We start from the raw sequence: 19,451 nt of genomic DNA, 5'->3' as shown, positions 1-19,451 counted from the left end.
TAAAAATACACCAATCCGACCGTGGCCGTTGCCAGCCTCGGCTGGCACCTGTGCAGGTGGCACGTAAAGCACCCACTACACTCACGGAGTGGTTGGTGCTAGGAAGGGCATCCAGCTGTAGAAACACTGCCAGATAAGACTGGAGCCTGGTGCAGCCTTCTGGCTTCCCAGATCCCCGGTCGAACCGTCCAACCCATGCTAGCATGGAGAACGGACGTTAAACGATGATGATGATGATCATCATCATTATTATTAACATCAGCTACATCAATCATCAGTCTTGTTAATCATGTAACATCTTCAAAGATTAACAGCACTGCCCCCTCCCCTACCCCTCCTCTCAGATTTTATATAAAAATAGGAAAAAAGTGCTTATTTCTCGTTTTGGTTTCTTACAGATTGAAACAATAAAGGACCCCAAAGCTGTAAAACAATTCCTGGTGAACCCCAAAAAGGACAGCGAAGAATTTAGACCGGTGCCTCTTCCCGAGGACTTCTCACGCTACGACAACAATATTAACGATAATTTCATCAGTCTGCAGGAGTTAATTAAAACAACCGGTGCAAGACGGAACGCTAAGGAAGCTTTTAAAGATGCAGATAAAAATGGTAAGTTCTTGTCAGGTATTTTCCCAAACAAGTAGACCTTACTTTGTGACCATGTGGACCCTAAAAGTAGGATTTCTATTCGTTGCAGGTTCTTCAGACTAACCCTTAGTTAGTTAGTTACTTAGTTAGTTAGTTAGTTAGTTAATTTTTTGGCTCAAAAAGCAAAAAGCAAGGCCATGTAGGGGGACATGGAGTTATGTACAGGGTGGTGTTCATGTAAGGAGTTCAGGCCACTTGAGGTCAAGGGAGACTTTGAACCGAGCGGTCGTCGGCATCTTCACCATCTCGTCTGGCAGTTTATTCCACGGATCTGCAACCCAGACCGAGAAAGCCCCTCTCCTTCGATTGAGATGAAATCGTCGCAGATAGAGCTTTTCGGAATGACCCCGCAGCCGACGCTCTGGAGCAGGAGTGAAGAACAGCTCTTTCGAGAGATTACACTTTCCGCTTATGATGTTGTGAGCAAGAATGAGATCACCACAGCATTGTCGTTTTTCTAGAGAATAAAGGTCGAGCGTCTTAGACACCTTTCTTCATATAAGACAAATGCTTGAGACCAAGAACCATTGCGGGTAGCCAGCTTCTGGACTCTTTTGAGATGCTGTATGTCTTTGAGGAGATAAGGAGAAGAGGCTTGAATCCCATACTCCAATATGGGTCTCACCAGCGTGATATAGAGCGGTAGGAATATGGCTGCTGTGAGCATTCTGAATAACCGTCGAATCAAGAACAGAATTCCGCGTGCTTTGTTGGCAGCATGGACGCACTGGGCGTCCCTTGAAACCTTATCTTTGACCAGTGTGTTGAAGAGCCATTGACCTGGTGGAGTACATACTTATGTACTCTACTGACACTCCTTCTCCTCTGCTTTTGTTAAAAGACCCAACGACAGCAACAACAACAAGGAATCTGTCAACAACAAAAATGTGGATGTCTTTGCATGGTCTCTCAGTCTGCTAGAAATAGCAGCTAACTTACGGAGTGGTTGGCATTAGGAAGGGCATCCAGCTGTAGAAACTCTACCAGATCAAGATTGAAGCCTGGTGCAGCCATCTGGTTCGCCAGCCCTCAGTCATTCGTCCAACCCATGCTAGCATGGAAAGCGGACGTTAAACGATGATGATGATGATGATGATGATGAGAATTCTTAAACATGGAGGAACACAGTGAATAACATAGTTCTAGATACGTTATGTTTGAAAATAAAATGAGATGGTCATCGTTGGATTGTCGTTGATCATAAGTCCGTTGGATCAGAGCTGGCCTGAGGCTAAACAGCAACCACAACACAAACAACAATGACAGCAGCAACAACAATAACAACAACAACAGCGGGCATATTTATTTCATGTGATGAGGAGGCTTATATCAATGACCGCACTAAGATATTTCGCCAGAGAAGATATTGAATATAAAATTACGACTTGTAAAACCAGATAAAACTGTTCACACAACCAAAAGGGTGTTATCCCCTCTTCAACCATATTGGCCCTTAATGCAGGGGTCCTTAAACAGAGAAAAATACAAGCTTCACCACCATCCCCTAAAAACAAAAAAATTTGTGTACTTCCTCCCTTAAATCCTTAAATCCTTAAAAAAGTTTTAGCCCGAAGGCTAATATGTGAATCCACTTCTGATACGTGGCACTTGATCAACAAGGGAGTTCGATGCCGCTGCCCGCATCTGTGTCTCTTGTCGTGAGGTAGGTTCATCTGGGACCCCCAACAAGAAGATATCCAGTTTAGTTTTAAAGAAACCCACATCCACACCATGCAAGGCATTTAGGGAGGATGTTAAAGAGCTGTGGTCCTCTGAAACCCAAGCTGTTGCAGTATCTGGACCTGTATTTTGATGGTGATGTTGGAATCTTTGGCACCATGCAGTGGCGCCCAGTTCTGCGGTTGGGGTAACTTTGAATGCCAAAGTTTGGGACAAGACCCTCCAGGATTTTCCAGATGTATATCACCATTTTTAATTTTTTTTTTTTTTTACTACTCTAGGCATAAGGCCCAAAATTTGTGGGGAGGGAGCCAGTCGATTAGATCGACCCCAGTATGCAGCTGGTACTTAATTTATCAACCCTGAAAGGATGAAAGACAAAGTCAACCTCGGAGGAATTTGAACTCAGAACACAAAGACAGTAGAAATGCCGCTAAGCATTTTTCCCAACATGCTAACAATTCTGCCAGCTTCTTTTCATAACTTTCAAAACATCCTGGTTCCCCCTTTATATTGAAATTACCCTTCAAAAAGTTTTTTGCTCCCTAGACCAGTACTAATTCACTCCCTTACCTACAGACCTCGTTAGCCCCATGATGGTAGATTATATGCTTCTAATAGTATATACAGATTTTTTATCCCTTAGTCAGCTTACATTTTATATATGTTATATATATATATATATATTCTTTTACTTGTTTCAGTCATTTGACTGCGGTCATGCTGGAGCACTGCCTTTAGTTGAACAAATCGACCCCAAGGGCTTGTAAGCCTGGTACTTATTCTAGTACTTATTGCCAAACTGCTAAGTTACATACTTGTAAACACACCAACATTGGTTGTCAATAATGATGGAGGGACAAACACAGACACACAAACATATACATATACTATGGGCTTCTTTTGGTTTCCGTCTACCATATTCACTCACAAGGCTTTGGTCGGTTCAAGGCTATAGTATAAGAGACTTGCCCAAGATGCCACACAGTGGGACTGAACCAGGAACCATGTGGTTGGGAAGCAAGCTTCTTACTACACAGCCACTCCCGCACCTATATATATGTGTGTGTGTGTGTGTATGTATGTATGTATGTATGTATGTATGTATGTATGCAATGGACTTCTTTCAGTTTCTACCTATCAAATTCACTCACAGGATTTTGTTGGCCTGGGGTTATAGCAGAGAATATTCACCCAAGATGCTGGACTGTGGGATTGAACCTGAGAAGCCAGCTTCTCAATCACACAACCACACATATCGATTCAATGAAAATCCTGTTGTTGTGACCCTTAACTAAAACATTACATGTTGCTGTGACCCTTAATTGTAACAAAATTAATATTTTTTTCTCTCTTTTTTTCTTTTGTCATACCTAGGAGATGGAAGAATAAGTCCTGAAGAATTCCAAGGAGCACCTTGGACCTTGAATGTTTCAGAAATATTGGTAAGCACCAATATATCAAACATTAACCTTACTGAAATTTTGGAGGAAGATCCAAAAGAAACCGAAAATGAATCTTTGAAAATTGGAAACGCTTTGGATTCCAGAGAGACAGAAGACAAAATGAACAGTTTTGATATTGGAATGGAGAACAGCACTGATATCCGACTGGAGGACAATTCTGAGAACAGATTGGATGACAGCTCTGAGAGTCAACTGGAGGACAGTTTTGAGAGTCAAATGGAGGACAGTTTTGAGAGTCAACTAAAAGACAGTTCTGAGAGTCAAATGGAGGACAGTTTTGAGAGAATATTTGGAGAAAGTTCTGAGAGTCAAATAGATGACAGTTTTGAGAGTAGGTTAGAGGACAATTTTGAGAGTCAAATGAAGAACAATTTTGAGAGCATATTGGAGGATAGCTCTGAAAGCAAATTGGACGACAGTTCTGAGAGTAAAACAGACGACACTTTTGAAAGTAGACTGGAAGATAGTTTGGAGAACAGACTGGAGAGCATTTTTGAGACCAAACTTGTTGACGGTTCTGATATTAAAGTTGGGGACAGTTCTGATATAAGTGTGGAGGACAATTCTGAAAGGCTCCTGGAAGAGAGCCCTAAAAATAGTGTGAAAGACAGTTCTGAAAATAGTGAGGAGGAGAATCCTAAAAGCAGGGAAATTGTCGATTTGAATAGTGACATACAGTCATGGAATTCACACCACAGTTAAATGATTAATATGAATAATTAAAAATGTATAAAGACTAATTGATCACACAGGGAATGTTAGTCATAAGCCCTGGCTCTGATTCACATTTGACAAATTTGGTTTTCTCATTAGAGATTTTAATGTAGTGTTCTCTCAGAATATGTATTTTCAAGTTACACATGGTGTATCATTGTGCAAAAAACATCTATAATCAAAAAAACTTTATTTCTTTCACATCGATATTTGCTTTGCATATTGAGTAGACCACTATTTTAGAGTACAGGCATGTCTACACACACACACACAACCACCAACACCACACATACACGCACACACATGCATAAATAATCATATAATACATAAATATGCATATTTAAATATATAGATAGATAGAGAGATAGATAGATAGATAGATAGAGAGAGAGACAGACAGACATATGTGTGTGTGTATAAATATATGTGGCTGTGTGTATATATGTGTGTGTGTGTGTGTGTGTGCATCTATGTCTATGTATGTATATATCAGCAGTGGATAGACTGAAGCAGTATGAATAGAATGTATGTACATATATTTGTATGTACGTGTGTGTATGTATGTATGTATGTATGTGTATGTGTGTGTATGTATGTATGTATTATGTATGTTATCGTTGAATAACTTTCAACAAGGGAGAGCACTCAGTTCATGTGAGAGCTTAGTTAAATCCTTATATAGAATGTTAATGACATTTTTACAGCAACTCAAGTTTCATGTTCGTGGAAAAATTTCTGGTGTTTGAAATAAACAAGTTGTTTACTTCGAGCATATTCATCAGGCTGAGTGAAAACAAAAGTAATGGCAAGAAGCTACCAATGTCTTTCCTGCTGCTAACCATTAAAAAAAATAATAAATGCTGGGGGTCAATTCATTCAGTTAAACTTTTTGGTATAGTGCCCATGCTGGAGCACTGACCAATGACTGAAACTATTAAAAGTATATATGTGTGTGTGAATATTGTGTTGTGTGTGTGTGTGTAGATAGAGAGAGTCAGATAGATGGTCACATAGATAGATGGATAGATAGATAGGTAGACAGATAGATAGATAGATAGATACATAGATAGATAGACAGACAGACAGACAGACAAACAGATAGATAGACAAATAGATAGATAGATGGAGAGATAGATAGATAGATACATATATACATATATACACTGATAGATAGGTAAACAGACAGACAGACAAAGATATAAATATGTATTTGTCTATTAAATTCACTCCCGAGGCACATTGATCAGCCTTAAGGTTATTAATAGAAAATACTTTCCCAGGGTGCTGCACAGTGGGAATGATCCTGAAACCTCATGCTTGCAAAGCAAACTCCTTAACCACACAGCCACGCTTGTGCCTATGTGTATCTGTATTTCTTCTTTGATACCAATTCACCTAAAACTGTCTCTAATTCCTTATCACAAAACATCCAATTGTAAATCCTTTACATTTAATTTCAAAAATAGGAAACTTTTGATATGTTCCAAGCACCAAACTTATAATTAATTAATAAAGTTTGTTATTTTAATGAATCTCTCTAAATTTGTAATTATTTTCAAAATTGAAATATTGTCTGTGCATATTTTATTAAGAGTTCTAGTCATGAAATAGGAAATACTGGGTGCAGCAGAAAAACCTCCTGCATTTCAGATGGCCATTGGCTTGGCACCAGTGAAGTTCCATTGATGATAATGGTGTCTTTAGGGAGCCAATGTCTTACCATTCTTTTTCATTTACCATTTTGATTTTAATTAATGCATTTTGTGTGTATTTTAATGAAACATTTGTAAATGTGTAGAATCCAGGACATCTTTTCTTTTCCATTGCACCCTGTATCTATGCATACGAGGTGTTAAATATTTTTATCATACTTGATATTCTAATAAATCAGAGCTCTTTTTATTGTTGTTTATATTTTGTTTTTTTCTTTCTTTTGTTGATGGCAGAATTGTCATTCTTATGACCGGCACTGGTCATGGAATCCATGAAGTGACACAAGTTGTTGGATTTTGAATGTTGCAATTCATATCTTCACTAATAATGTAATTTCTCCATTAATTAATTAAAGACTAATTGGAAACAGCAGCAGTAGATTGACACATTATCTGCCTGTTATCATTCATTTATATTATTCACCTCACTTGAAACATGCTCCTTGCATGGAACCAAAGTATATTATAGGCCATACCTTTAGTGCAATGTGCTTTTCCTAGATTAACCTTAAGACTAATGACATATTCTGTTGGGTACAGCTAATCGTATACATCACCTGAATATCTCTCCACCTGTGCTTCGATACCCGTGTATGTATATCCCTACTTTTTTGGTTGTGTACAAATCTTCAACACAACCTGGTACCTTACCATTCAAATGCCTGATTAACTTAAATCCTGATCTATTATATATACATACATACATACATGCATACATATTTATATATATATATATATATATATATTATATATATATATATATACATACATACATACATACATGATGGCCGTCCACTCGTGACCGAGGAAGACCATTGCTGACCTTCAGGAACATTGTGTGCTCTAGGACTAACTTATATTTTGCATTTGCGGCTCTGTTGGTGGTTAATGAGCCCTGCTCTTGACAAGCACACACGACTGCAAAAATTGCAGACCAAGCTTTCCCCATTCACTATACGAGCCATGCGCTTTCGCGCAGCTCACCTAAGTTCTTCATGCTGGATACGTGCTCTCTCAAAAGTGTCGGTCCCCTCCTTAACCTGCTTCCTCCATCTGTGGCGATGACAGGCATTGCTCTCCCAATCAGTGTTCTGCATATCACAGGCCTGGAGAACTTGTGAATGGAAGGAGACTCCGGCAGAAACCAAGGCTGTGATATATATATATATATATATTACCTATCTATATATATATATATATATATTATATATATATATTATATATATATATATATATATATATATATATATATAATATATATTATATATAATATATATATATAATATATATATATATATATATATATATATGTGAAGGCGCATGGCTCAGTGGTTAGAGCGTCGAGCTTACGATCCTGAGGTTGTGTGAGCTCGAATCCTGGACCGGACTGCGTGTTGTGGTTCTTGAGCAAGGCACTTTATTTCACGTTGCTCCAGTTCACTCAGCTGTAGAAATGAGTGCGACGTCACTGGTGCCAAGCTGTATCGACCTTTGTCTTTCCTTGGATAACACTGGTGGCATGGAGAGGGGAGGCTGGTATGCATGGGCGACTGCTGGCCTTCCATAAACAACCTTGCCCGGACTTGTGTCTAGGAGGGTAACTTTCTAGGTGCAATCCCATGGTCATTCATGACCGAAGGGGGTCTTTACCCTTATATATATATATTACCTATATATATATATATATATATATATATATATATATATTATAGGTAAGCAGAGTCAGCAGTTGGAATAACTATCTAAGAGATAAGAAATTTACGTTTTTTGCTGCCGGTATCAATTACCTATGTTATAAACTATTATATATGTATATATATATATTAATATATCATAATAATATTTATTCTCCGATTTGAAGCAAGAATTTTTAAATGCAACCAAATGACCGAATTGAACACACAAATCAATGCTTACACAGCTCCTTGCAGATCCAATTGGTTAAACGCTGACCCATCAATTTCAGTCAAATTTAGTTAATATGTACTTAAACTGTTTAATGCTCTCTTTACTCTCTTTTACTTGTTTCAGTCATTTGACTGTGGCCATGCTGGAGCACCGCCTTTAGTCGAGCAAATCGACCCTGGGACTTATTCTTTGTAAGCCCAGTACTTATTCTATCGGTCTCTTTTGCCGAACCGCTAAGTGACGGGGACGTAAACACACCAGCATCGGTTGTCAAGCAATGCTAGAGGGACAAACACAGACACACAAACATATACAGACACATACATATACATATATACGACAGGCTTCTTTCAGTTTCCGTCTACTATACGATATTCATAAACAAATCCGAAAGGCTTTGTAAGTCACAGAGAGAAAGTTACAATGGAAGGCTCATAGTATGATATATTTGTGTGTGTGTGTGTGCATATAAATTTGAATATCATCATCATCATCATCATCATCGTTTAGCGTCCGTTTTCCATGCTAGCATGGGTTGGACGGTTCTACTGGGGTCTGTGAAGCCAGAAGGCTTCATCAGGCCCAGTCAAATCTGGCCGTGTTTCTACGGCTGGATGCCCTTCCTAACGCCAACCACTCCGAGAGTGTAGTGGGTGCTTTTTACGTGCCACCCGCACAGGTGCCAGACAGAGCTGGCAAACGGCCACGAACGGATGGTGCTTTTTATGTGCCACCGGCACGAGGGCCAGGCGAGGCTGGCATATATATGTTAGACAGACAAACAGACAGATATAAATAGATAGATAGATAGACATCAATTATAATTAATAATTATCCAATGGTTCTCATTCTTTTCCTTCGTCAGTCATTGACACATGGCTCTAGAAATCCTGTTTATTAATCCATGTTCAGGGCCAACAGAGGAATAAATGGCCACCATCTGGAATATGAACATGTTGCCATGTAAAGAATTTGAAACAAGTCCCCAACTGCAATACAACAAACAATAACATGTTTGTCTTACACACGGAACTAAATTCTCGACTAAGTGTATTTAGATTAGGTTGGATTATAATTATGTAAATGTACGTGTGACTGTGTGCGTAGGAGTATGTACTTTTATGTATATATGTATGCATGTATGTATGTATGTATGTACATATGTATGTATCTGTTTATCTCTCTTTACGCACATATATATACATAAGCATTTATATATATATATATGTATGTGTGTGTATACATATATATATATATAGAGAGAGAGAGATAGATAGATAGATAGATATATACATACATATATATATCTATATATATATATCTATATTATATATATAATATATATATATATATATATATATATATATGCATATATATATGTATATGTACATAGTTTGCTTATTTGATTATAATCACCCCATAGATTTATATAGAAAACCATACAGAATTCTGGTGCATATAAATTAAGTACCATATTCATTTGAATCTAAATTTTTGCTGAACTTATATATATATATCATCATCATCATCATCATCATCATTTAACGTCCGCTTTCCATGCTAGCATGGGTTGGACGGTTCAACTGGGGTCTGGGGAGCCCGAAGGCTGCACCAGGCCAGTCAGATCTGGCAGTGTTTCTACAGCTGGATGCCCTTCCTAACGCCAACCACTCCGAGAGTGTAGTGGGTGATTTTATGTGCCACCGACACAGGTGCCAGATGAGGCTGGCGGACGGCCACGCTCGGATGGTGTTTTTTATGTGCCACCGACACAGGTGCCAGATGAGGCTGGCGAACGGCCACGATCAGATGGTGTTTGTTATGTGCCCACAGCACGGAGGCCAGTCGATGCGGTACTGGCTACGGCCACGTTCGGATGGTTTTCTTGTGTGCCACCGGCACTGGTACCACAGAGATACAGATTCCATTGATGTTCATCTATTTTGATTTGTTTTGATTTGATTTTGATTTTGATTTCACTTGCCTCAACAGTCTTCACAAGTGTCACAAGAAAGAAGGTATGCACAGGTGGACTGACTACGTCCCAGGTAGGGGCCACGGGTTATGGCCTGACTAGTCTTGCCGCGGTCTTCGGATGGTGTTTTTTATGTGCCACTGACACAGGTGCCAGATGAGCTGGCGAACGGCCACGATCGGATGGTGTTTATTATGTGCCCACAGCATGGAGGCCAGTCGATGCGGTACTGCTACCGCCACGTTTCGGATGGTTTTCTTGTGTGCCACCGGCACTGGTACCACAGAGATACAGATTCCATTGATGTTCATCTATTTTGATTTGTTTTGATTTGATTTGATTTTGATTTATATATATATATATATATATATATAAGTTCATATAAGTTCATATATATATATATATATATAAGCCGTTTGCCCTCGAACAAATCCATTCATATCCACCACAAGCAACTCCGGCCACCTCTGTCGCCATAACCATAAAATCACCACCATTGCCCGCCTACCATTCCAACCAGAGAATACGCTCAGAACAATAATAATAAAAAAAACAATTATAATTAAAAAAACAACAACCACAAAAACTTTATTATCAAATATTTCTTGAAGTAGTTAACACATCAAACAGCTATACCCACTTTTTTTTCACTTTAAATTCGTCCAAAATGTGGTAGATGCCATGGTGTTTTGTTATTTATCCAAGACAATTGTTCCAGTTTAGACTAGATTACTATTATTATTATTATTATTATTTGTTATTATTATTATTTATTCATTTATCTACTTGTTTGTCTTCGTATTTTTTTTTTTTTTTTGGCACAAATAGCAACAATTTGAAAGGGAGACGGAGAGGAGACGAGAGACAATGGTTAGCAGCTGTTAATGGAACACGTTGGAGTTGAAAGCAGAGGCGAAGTGGCGGTGGGAGGAAGGAAGAACACAAGACAACTACACTCCCCCCCCACTCGCTGTTCTCTCTCTCTCTCTTTCTTTCTCTTTCTCTTTGAGTGTGTGGATGTGTGTGTGTGGATGATTCTAGTTGTTGTTTGAAGTAGGTGAAGCTTTCTTCCTTCCTCCCTATCACGACTGCCTGCATCCACTCAAAAGGACATTGTGTCAGCTTGTCTGCCGAATTCATGAATGTATTCTAGAGAAGAAGAATGTACACACACACACACTCACACACACTCACACACACTCACGCACACACGCACACGCACACACACACTCACGCACTCACACTCACACACACACACACACTCACCACACATACGCACACATGCACACACACTCACGCACACACACTCACACACGCACTCACGCACACACACACGCACACTCACACATACACACACACTCACGCACACACACACACACACACACTCAGACACACACTCATGCACACACACACACACTCAATACACACACAGACTCTCATACACACTCACACTCACGCACACACACACACACACACACACACACACACACACACGCACATGCATTTGTATATATATATACTAGCAGTATCGCCCCGGCGTTGCTCGGGTTTGTTTCGACCCTTTAGAATTGGAATTTTTGAAAAGTAAAAATTTTGCATTATGTAGCTTGTTATTCTCTTCAAGTGTACATTTTTCTGGTTGAAATACACCGAAAAATGACGATACAGCAGTCAAAAAATCGTAAAAAATAGGGATTTTCATAGAAAAAAAGCACCTTTTTGATGTAAATAATTTTTGGTGTTAACATGGTCTGATTTGAATTTTTTCAAAAAATTAACAAAATCAGGGTGGGTGCTGATTTTTCTACTGGCTTGAATGAATGTCACTATCCACTACGTACTCCAAACGATATTTTTGCTAAGTTAAACAGGGGCAAGGTGGTTTCGAACCTGAATCTCTACCTACAAATTAGAGTAGACAAGGAGTGTTCAAAGTACCTAACAGTAAATATGCATAAAGAACTATATAAATATATAACAGATTACTATTATATAACAGATTACAATTTTTCAACAGGTTGCCAGCCTCGCCTGGCCCCCGTGCCTGTGGCACGTAAAAAGCACCATCTGACCGTGGCCGTTTGCCAGCTCCGTCTGGCACCTGTGCTGGTGGGATGTAAAAAGCACCCACTACACTCACGCAGTGGTTGGCGTTAGGAAGGGCATCCAGCCGTAGAAACATTGCCAGATCAGACTGGGCCTGGTGCAGCCTTCTGGCTTCCCAGACCCCAGTTGAACCGTCCAACCCATGCTAGCATGGAAAGCGGACGCTAAATGATGAGGATGTTATGGAGACAATGTTAGCAGACTGTGAATTTGCAATTCCATACCTGGATGATATATTAATTAAAAGTGAATCTCATGATCAGCATCTCAAGCATGTAAAATGTGTTTTGGAAAAAATAAGAGACTATGGTTTCCACTGATTGAGAAAAAACATGAAATTTTCTAACCTAAAGTTAAGTATTTTGGACAAAATATCGACAGGAATGGACGACGACTGTACCCGTCGAGGGCAGTTGCATTTAAAAATATGCCTCCTTTGACTAATATAACAACCTTACAAGCTTTTTAGGTCTAGCGACTTATTATTATGAAAATTATATACCAAATATGCATGAATTGAGAGCTCCACTAAATAATTTGTTAAAAATGGATGTGAAGAGGAATTGGTCAAATAATTGTCAAGAGGCGTTTGACATCATCATCATCATCATCGTTTAACGTCCGCTTTCCATGCTAGCATGGGTTGGACGGTTCAACTGGGGTCTGGGAAGCCCGAAGGCTGCACCAGGCCAATCAGATCTGGCAATGTTTCTACAGCTGGATGCCCTTCCTAACACCAACCACTCCGTGAGTGTAGTGGGTGCTTTTTATGTGCCACCGACACAGGTGCCAGACGAGGCTGGCGAACGGCCACACTTGGATGGTGCTTTTTACGTGCCACCGGCACGGTGGCCAGGCGAGGCTGTGGATTTGTCACTGGTTCATTTTGATCCTGCAGCGGAGATTGTTGTAGCTTCTGAATACGGAATAGGAACAGTAATGCTACACAAATATAAAGAATAAAGACAGTAATATGAAGGCAGTGGTTCATGCTTCACATTCTCTGATATTTTTTATTTATTTATTTATTTATCTAGTTTCAGCTCATGAGCTGTGACCATGCTGGGGCACCGCCATTTGGTGTTGCTACATGATTTTACTTCACGAATGCTTTTTAGCAACTGCCATTTGGTGCATGAGAGAGTTCGATGCAGCTGCCCTCATCTGCACCTCCTGCCGTGAAGTTGGTTCATCTGGGACACCTGACAGGAAGAGATCCAGTTTTATTTTAAAGACATCTGCATCCACCCCATGCAGGTCTCTCAGGTTCTTCGGGAGGATATTGAAGAACTGTGGGCCTCTGAAGCCCAGGCTATCACAGTATCTTGTCCTACATCTTGATGGCAAATTTGGAGTCCTTGACACTATGCAGTGGCGCCCAGTTCTGGCATTTGTGTAACTCTCGATGCCAAAGTTTGGGACAAGTCCTTCTAGGATCTTCCAGATGTATATTATGGCATATCTTTCTCGCCTATGCTCTAAGGAATAGAGTCTTAATCTCTTGAGTCTTTCCCAGTAGCTTATATGCTGCACAGAGGCTATCTTCGTGTAGCTTTGTTGGATCGCCTAGAAAAAAAATTAGTTAAATAGAGAAAGAAGCTCTTGTGATCATTTTTGCCATGAAGAAATTTCACAGATTTTTGCACGGTAGAAGCTTTCAGCTACAAATTGAACTCTGATCATTATAACAGAAACCACGTTATAAAAGGTGTCAAGAGAAGAGAAGCACCACAGAAATGGTAAATGGGTGACAGCACAAAAGAAATCTCTTTACATTTGCTAAAATAATATTCAACATGGTTTATATAATCGGAAATATAATTTCAAAGTGTTTGTGGTGTCATAATGAGAATCTAATTGAAGACATTGCAATAAAAAAAAAATAGGAGAAAACCTTTCAAATATAAATAAAATGTTTACAGAAATAAATAATATTTTCCATTTTTCTGTTAATTTTGTTTCATTTTGAAAAATAAAATTTATTTTATGGTTTATTATTGTTTATATTTTGAATTATATATATATATATATACACATATACATATATATATATATATATATGTATATATATATATATGGGAGCACCAAAATCCTTTAAGTGCTTCGGGCCTCTATGTGTCTTAATCTGGCCCTGGATGAGAGGGCACAGGATTGGCACAGGGGTTAGGATAGATGACCATGGAATGAAAAAGCACAAGACTGACAACAGGTGAATGGAGATGCCATAAGGGTGCGTACCTGGGTGGATGTGCTAAGCTAATGAAGGTCAGATCTTGTGTAACACCATGTATCATTAGTCAACACAATCTTTAATCATCTACATTGTCAGATGTTACATCTTGAGATCATTTTTCTCCACCTCATCCCAAGTATTCCTGGCCTCCCTCTCCTGCAGGTACCATTCATTTTGGACCCTTGGCATTTGCTTATGTACCTGTCATCCCCCATTCACACTACATACCCTTAACAGAGAGCAGTCATCTCCGAGAGGTAATTACAAAGGACATTATATACATACATAGTTTTGTACGTGTAATTTATTTACGTACACACACATTCATCTATCTATGTCTATCTATCTATCCATCTATCTATCTATCTCTCTATCCATCCATCCATCTATCTATCTCTCTATCCATCTATCTATCTATCTTTCTATCTATCTATGTCTAACTATCTATCTATCATCTATCTATCTATCTATCTATCTATCTATCTATCTATCTATCTATCTATCATGACATTTCTGTAATACACGATCCCTATTGATCGTTTTTTTTCTTCTTTTCTTTCCTTTCCCTTTTAGGATCCCTTGTGATCGAAAACCTACCCCACTTTTTTTTTCTTCTTTTCTCCCCATAAAGAAAAGCTCTACTTTGTAATCTGTCCCGTCTGTGTGCAGCCCTGTGTGGCTAATAAAGAAACATATCTATCTATCTATCCATCTATCTATCTATCTATCTATCTATCTATCTATCTATCTATCTATCTATCTATCTATCTATCTATCCATCCATCCATCCATCCATCCATCCATCCATCCACCCACCCACCTATCTATCTATCTATCTATCTATCTATCTATCTATCTATCTATATCTATCTGTCTGTCTGTCTATCTATCTATCTATCTATCTATCTATCTATCTATCTATCTATCTATCTCTCTATCTATCTATCTATCCATTTATTTATATATAAACGCTTATGTGTGTATATATTTGCCCATGCACATACATACGGTGGGTCAAGTCTCAAAATCTGACTCCATATTGCAATCTGGCGGCTTCAGCTGTTGCACCAATTGTCTTTTTATACTTTTGGCTTTCTCTCTCTCACACTCTTTCTCTCTGTACGTGTGTGTGTTCCTCTCGCTTAGAAACTGGCGATGGTTTAAGTCCCTGGTAGTTCTTCTACATAAGAAGAAAAGAAATACGTATCAGATTTAATCATTAGACCTGGGGCAGGCTTTTTTCCTGACTAAACCCTTCACGGCAGTGCTCCATCATGGCCGCAGCCCATGAATGAAGCAAGTAAATGAAGAGCTCCGTTAACTGACACCCACAATGGAGGGAGGCTCCCTCAGATGTCCTACACCGACAGCCTAATAATAATAATGAAATTATTGTGTACAGTGCTCAGGTACACTACAGCAAACGCAATATGCGCCCGCAGAGGGAAACGAACCCGTGACCCTCACATCATTTTTGAGGTTAACTCTTAAAGGTTTCATGCTCTAACGACTGAGCATAACTGTGCACTCCGACCCCTTTGTCCCATACAGGTGCAACCTCCCTTCCTGTTCGTTTCTATAGTAACTTCCGTTGCCCCTACTGGTGCAGCCTCTTTTCCTGACCTTAAGGCGGCCTTCTATTGCAACTTCCGTTGCCCCTACTCCCTGGAACTGATTGGTATAGTACCATCTCCATTCAGACATTTCCCTCTGTCCGTGTTCCTTGTCACCAGTGTTTTTATTCACTCTCTCTGTCTCTCGCATCTCTTTTAATACGCCCCCTTGACTTAGGAACAACGAACCAAAGCATGAATGATGACACTGAAGGTTTTACGCAGCCAAAATACAATATTACAATCGATAAAATCAATAAACAGTCACCACATTGTTAAGAAATTGCAATATCCTTACAACATGAGACACTAAATTAATTTCGGGAATTGCCCACGTCCATGAACTTGACCAAATGCCAACACTTAACTCTAGATAGAGACCCACTTTACAAACATTAACTAAAAAGTTAAATCGAAATATTTTTCTTTCAGTTGCTTTTAAGAAATGTTAGGAATTAACAGAATTTATTCTATGATAAAATAATATTTATTATAAGTCGTAAATTGGAAAACTTCCATGGGATTATTTTCTTTAATTTGCGACTGTGTATGTGTGTGTGTGTTCTTTTTATTTTATGTCAAGTGCTCGTGCGGATTGATATCCCTGAGTTGCGGTGATTCGGTTTGTATTTTTTCGTTTGAGTCGTTGATTGATGTTTAAGCGATTATGGGAGTGATTAGCCGGAAGTCGCGTAGCAGTCGTCGTCATAGAGGCAACGTCGATGGTGGACTTTCCTACAATTTCCTTTTGGTAAATGAAAAAATTTCTTCGGGGAGATTATTTCTTTGAGAAAAATGATGACGTAAAGTGCTGACAGCAAAACTGACCGGCTTCAACATGAGTCAAAACAATAATGTGTCGAAAAAAGCGACAAACGTCGGCTGTTTGCTACTAAACTCCCAGGAAAATGACTTGCTGTTCAGTTGCCTTGGCAAAGGATGTGTGGTGAGTAAGAACCATTCCGAAGCAACACCTTCTTTCCTTGATCCATTCACCGTTCCTACGACAGCCTTCCTTGGTCGCTGGGACATTATCATCTCTTCTATTACCATTTTCATCCTTATACTACCTTCCTAGTTTTAATTCAAGGCCTGTCACACCACGACAGGTGCCCTAATTATAAGGTTTTCCAATATTATAAGTCATACATACTAAAAAAGAAATACCTAAATCCTAAGGAACCTTATATACATACATACGTGTGTATATGTATGTGTGGTTATGTATGTTCAATTGGGCATATGTGTATGTATAAGTATTTATATGTGTGTCTATATGTGTATATATGACACCGCGACAGGTGCTCTAATTATAAGGTTTTCTAGTATTATAGCCATATATACTAAAAAAGAAATACCTAAATCCCAAGGAACCATACATACGTGTGTATATATGTGTGCTTATGTATGTTCAATTGGGCATATGTGTATAAATACTTATTTATATGTGTATATATGACACGGCGACAGGTGCTCTAATTATAAGGTTTTTCTGTATCATAGTCATACATACCAGGAAAAACCTAAATCCTAAGGAACCATACGTACGTACATACATACGTGTGTATATGTATGTTCAATTATGCATATAAGTATTTATTTATATGTGTATAAATATTGTCTATATGTGTGTATATATGTGAATGTTTGTATATGTACATATATATATATAAAAGCACATAAAAGCGAAACAAGGTGGGAAAAATAGGGTCAAAATAGTACTCGAATACCAGAGGTAGAGTAACATGCTTTATTAAAAAGCAGCAGAAATATCACTAAAACTGTTACTCAGAGTTTCATGTTCCCCTTCGTCGGACACACATAAATGTATATATATATATATGTGTGTGTTTATGTATGTATATTCATTCCTATTAGTCTGTAGCCCTCATCTGTGTATCTGCTTGTCAATTATTTCTCCCTCCCACTGAGTGTCATCTTCATTATAAACATCATCACAAGACAAATAATCATTTTGCTCTCATCCTCAAATACTCTTTGTCCCGTCTGTTTCCCACTGACGTTTCCTCTGTCGAACTACTACAGACAGAAATTTGATATAATTAGCAAAACAAAAAGAGATAAATAAATAAACAAGAACTAAGCCAACATGTTGTTCAGATCCAGGTCAACTGGTTATCGAGTCGACTTAGGATCGAAGGTATTCCAATTGCGACCATCCTGTCTTTTTTATTCGTCTTTTTGAGCCCCACACTTCGTCACGTGAGGCTTTTGGCCGAGTTTCCCATTGTGGGACATGTTGAGCGTGACGAAGTTAATAGCCGTGGAATTTGACTATAAACAAGAAACTTTTCCATTTTAGTAGCCACAATTAGGATATATATTCACATGCACGGCTGTTATGTATATGTATATATATATTTAATAGTCTTGCATGTGTGTCTGTAAATTTTACATATTAGACACCTATGCGTGTGTGTATATATATATATATATACACTAAGTAATTAAGGGTTTAGCAACGAGGAGGGACGGATTCGGTCAGCGGAGCAGAAACGTCAGATGCGTAAAGCCAGAGCCGCCTGCACCAGTAGCACGGCCCCTACCCACTTCTGCCCCACCTGTGGGAGGGGCTTCCTTGCCCGGATTGGCCTCACCAGCCACCTCAGGTCTCATGGCGGCAGTTCCATCAGATGATGTCAGTTGGTCATCTTCGAACCGAAGGACGAACATTATTATTATTATTATATATATATATATACACTAAGTAATTAAGGGTTTAGCAACGATTTGCCTCACCACACACCGAATTTAGAAATAGCAGTTAAAGACTTTTGGCTATTCTTTCTACTTAAAAGGGGAGATCCCAGTAAAACCAAAGTACTTTTACTGGGATCTCTCCCTTTAAGTAGAAAGAATAGCCAAAACTTTTTGACTGCTATTTCTAAATTCGGTGTGTGGTGAGGCAAATCGTTGCTGAACCCTTAATTACTTAGTATTACTTAAACCTTCCTTGAATGGGTCTTTTACATGCCGAAATCTACTTGGTGAAATTGATGATTATTTCTAAATTAATTAATTTCACCCTTTATTATTGAGATATATATATATATATATATATATATATATATATATATATATATATATATATATGTGTGTGTGTGTGTGACATTTTCATACATGCACCCATATATACCCCTATGTCTGTGTGTTTGTGTAGAATCAACGCGTTGTTTGTTTTAAGTTCTTTCCTTAAGTTCTACTACCATAGACCGTGTCTCGCTGTGTAGACTGTCTTAGTATCTACAGACTAGGTCTCGCACTAACTACACAGACCACGCTTCACATAGCATAGATTTGGTTTCACAGACTATATATATATATATATATATATACTCTCACACACAATGTAGACTGTGTTGCATACCGTATAGA

At 38.7% G+C, this 19,451-nt stretch overlaps 2 protein-coding genes and 1 long non-coding RNA gene across 3 annotated transcripts in view; all 3 read left to right on the top strand.

Annotated features, from left to right (window-relative positions):
* The window catches only part of LOC115221552 (dentin sialophosphoprotein-like), a 22,513-nt gene extending 17,682 nt beyond the window's left edge, over nucleotides 1-4,831 (top strand). The window contains exons 3-4 of the mRNA XM_036510910.1: nucleotides 362-609; nucleotides 3,706-4,831. Of these exons, the coding sequence (XP_036366803.1) occupies nucleotides 362-609; nucleotides 3,706-4,496 (1,039 nt within the window). The 3' untranslated portion in view covers nucleotides 4,497-4,831. The remainder of the gene's footprint in view (nucleotides 1-361; nucleotides 610-3,705) is intronic.
* Nucleotides 4,832-5,509: 678 nt separating this feature from the next.
* Nucleotides 5,510-6,420, top strand: LOC118766824. The gene is made up of 2 exons (XR_005002735.1): nucleotides 5,510-5,542; nucleotides 5,623-6,420. It is a non-coding gene; the product is annotated as an uncharacterized LOC118766824 (long non-coding RNA).
* A 10,313-nt stretch (nucleotides 6,421-16,733) lies between these two features.
* The window catches only part of LOC115221330 (neural Wiskott-Aldrich syndrome protein), a 61,460-nt gene continuing 58,742 nt past the window's right edge, over nucleotides 16,734-19,451 (top strand). The window contains exon 1 of the mRNA XM_029791500.2: nucleotides 16,734-17,001. Coding sequence (XP_029647360.1) covers nucleotides 16,894-17,001 — 108 coding nt within the window. The 5' untranslated portion in view covers nucleotides 16,734-16,893. The remainder of the gene's footprint in view (nucleotides 17,002-19,451) is intronic.

This window comes from Octopus sinensis, linkage group LG18, assembly GCF_006345805.1.
Source record: "Octopus sinensis linkage group LG18, ASM634580v1, whole genome shotgun sequence".
NCBI classification, from domain to species: Eukaryota; Metazoa; Mollusca; class Cephalopoda; order Octopoda; family Octopodidae; genus Octopus; species Octopus sinensis.
This window is presented reverse-complemented; position numbering and strand designations above follow the sequence as displayed.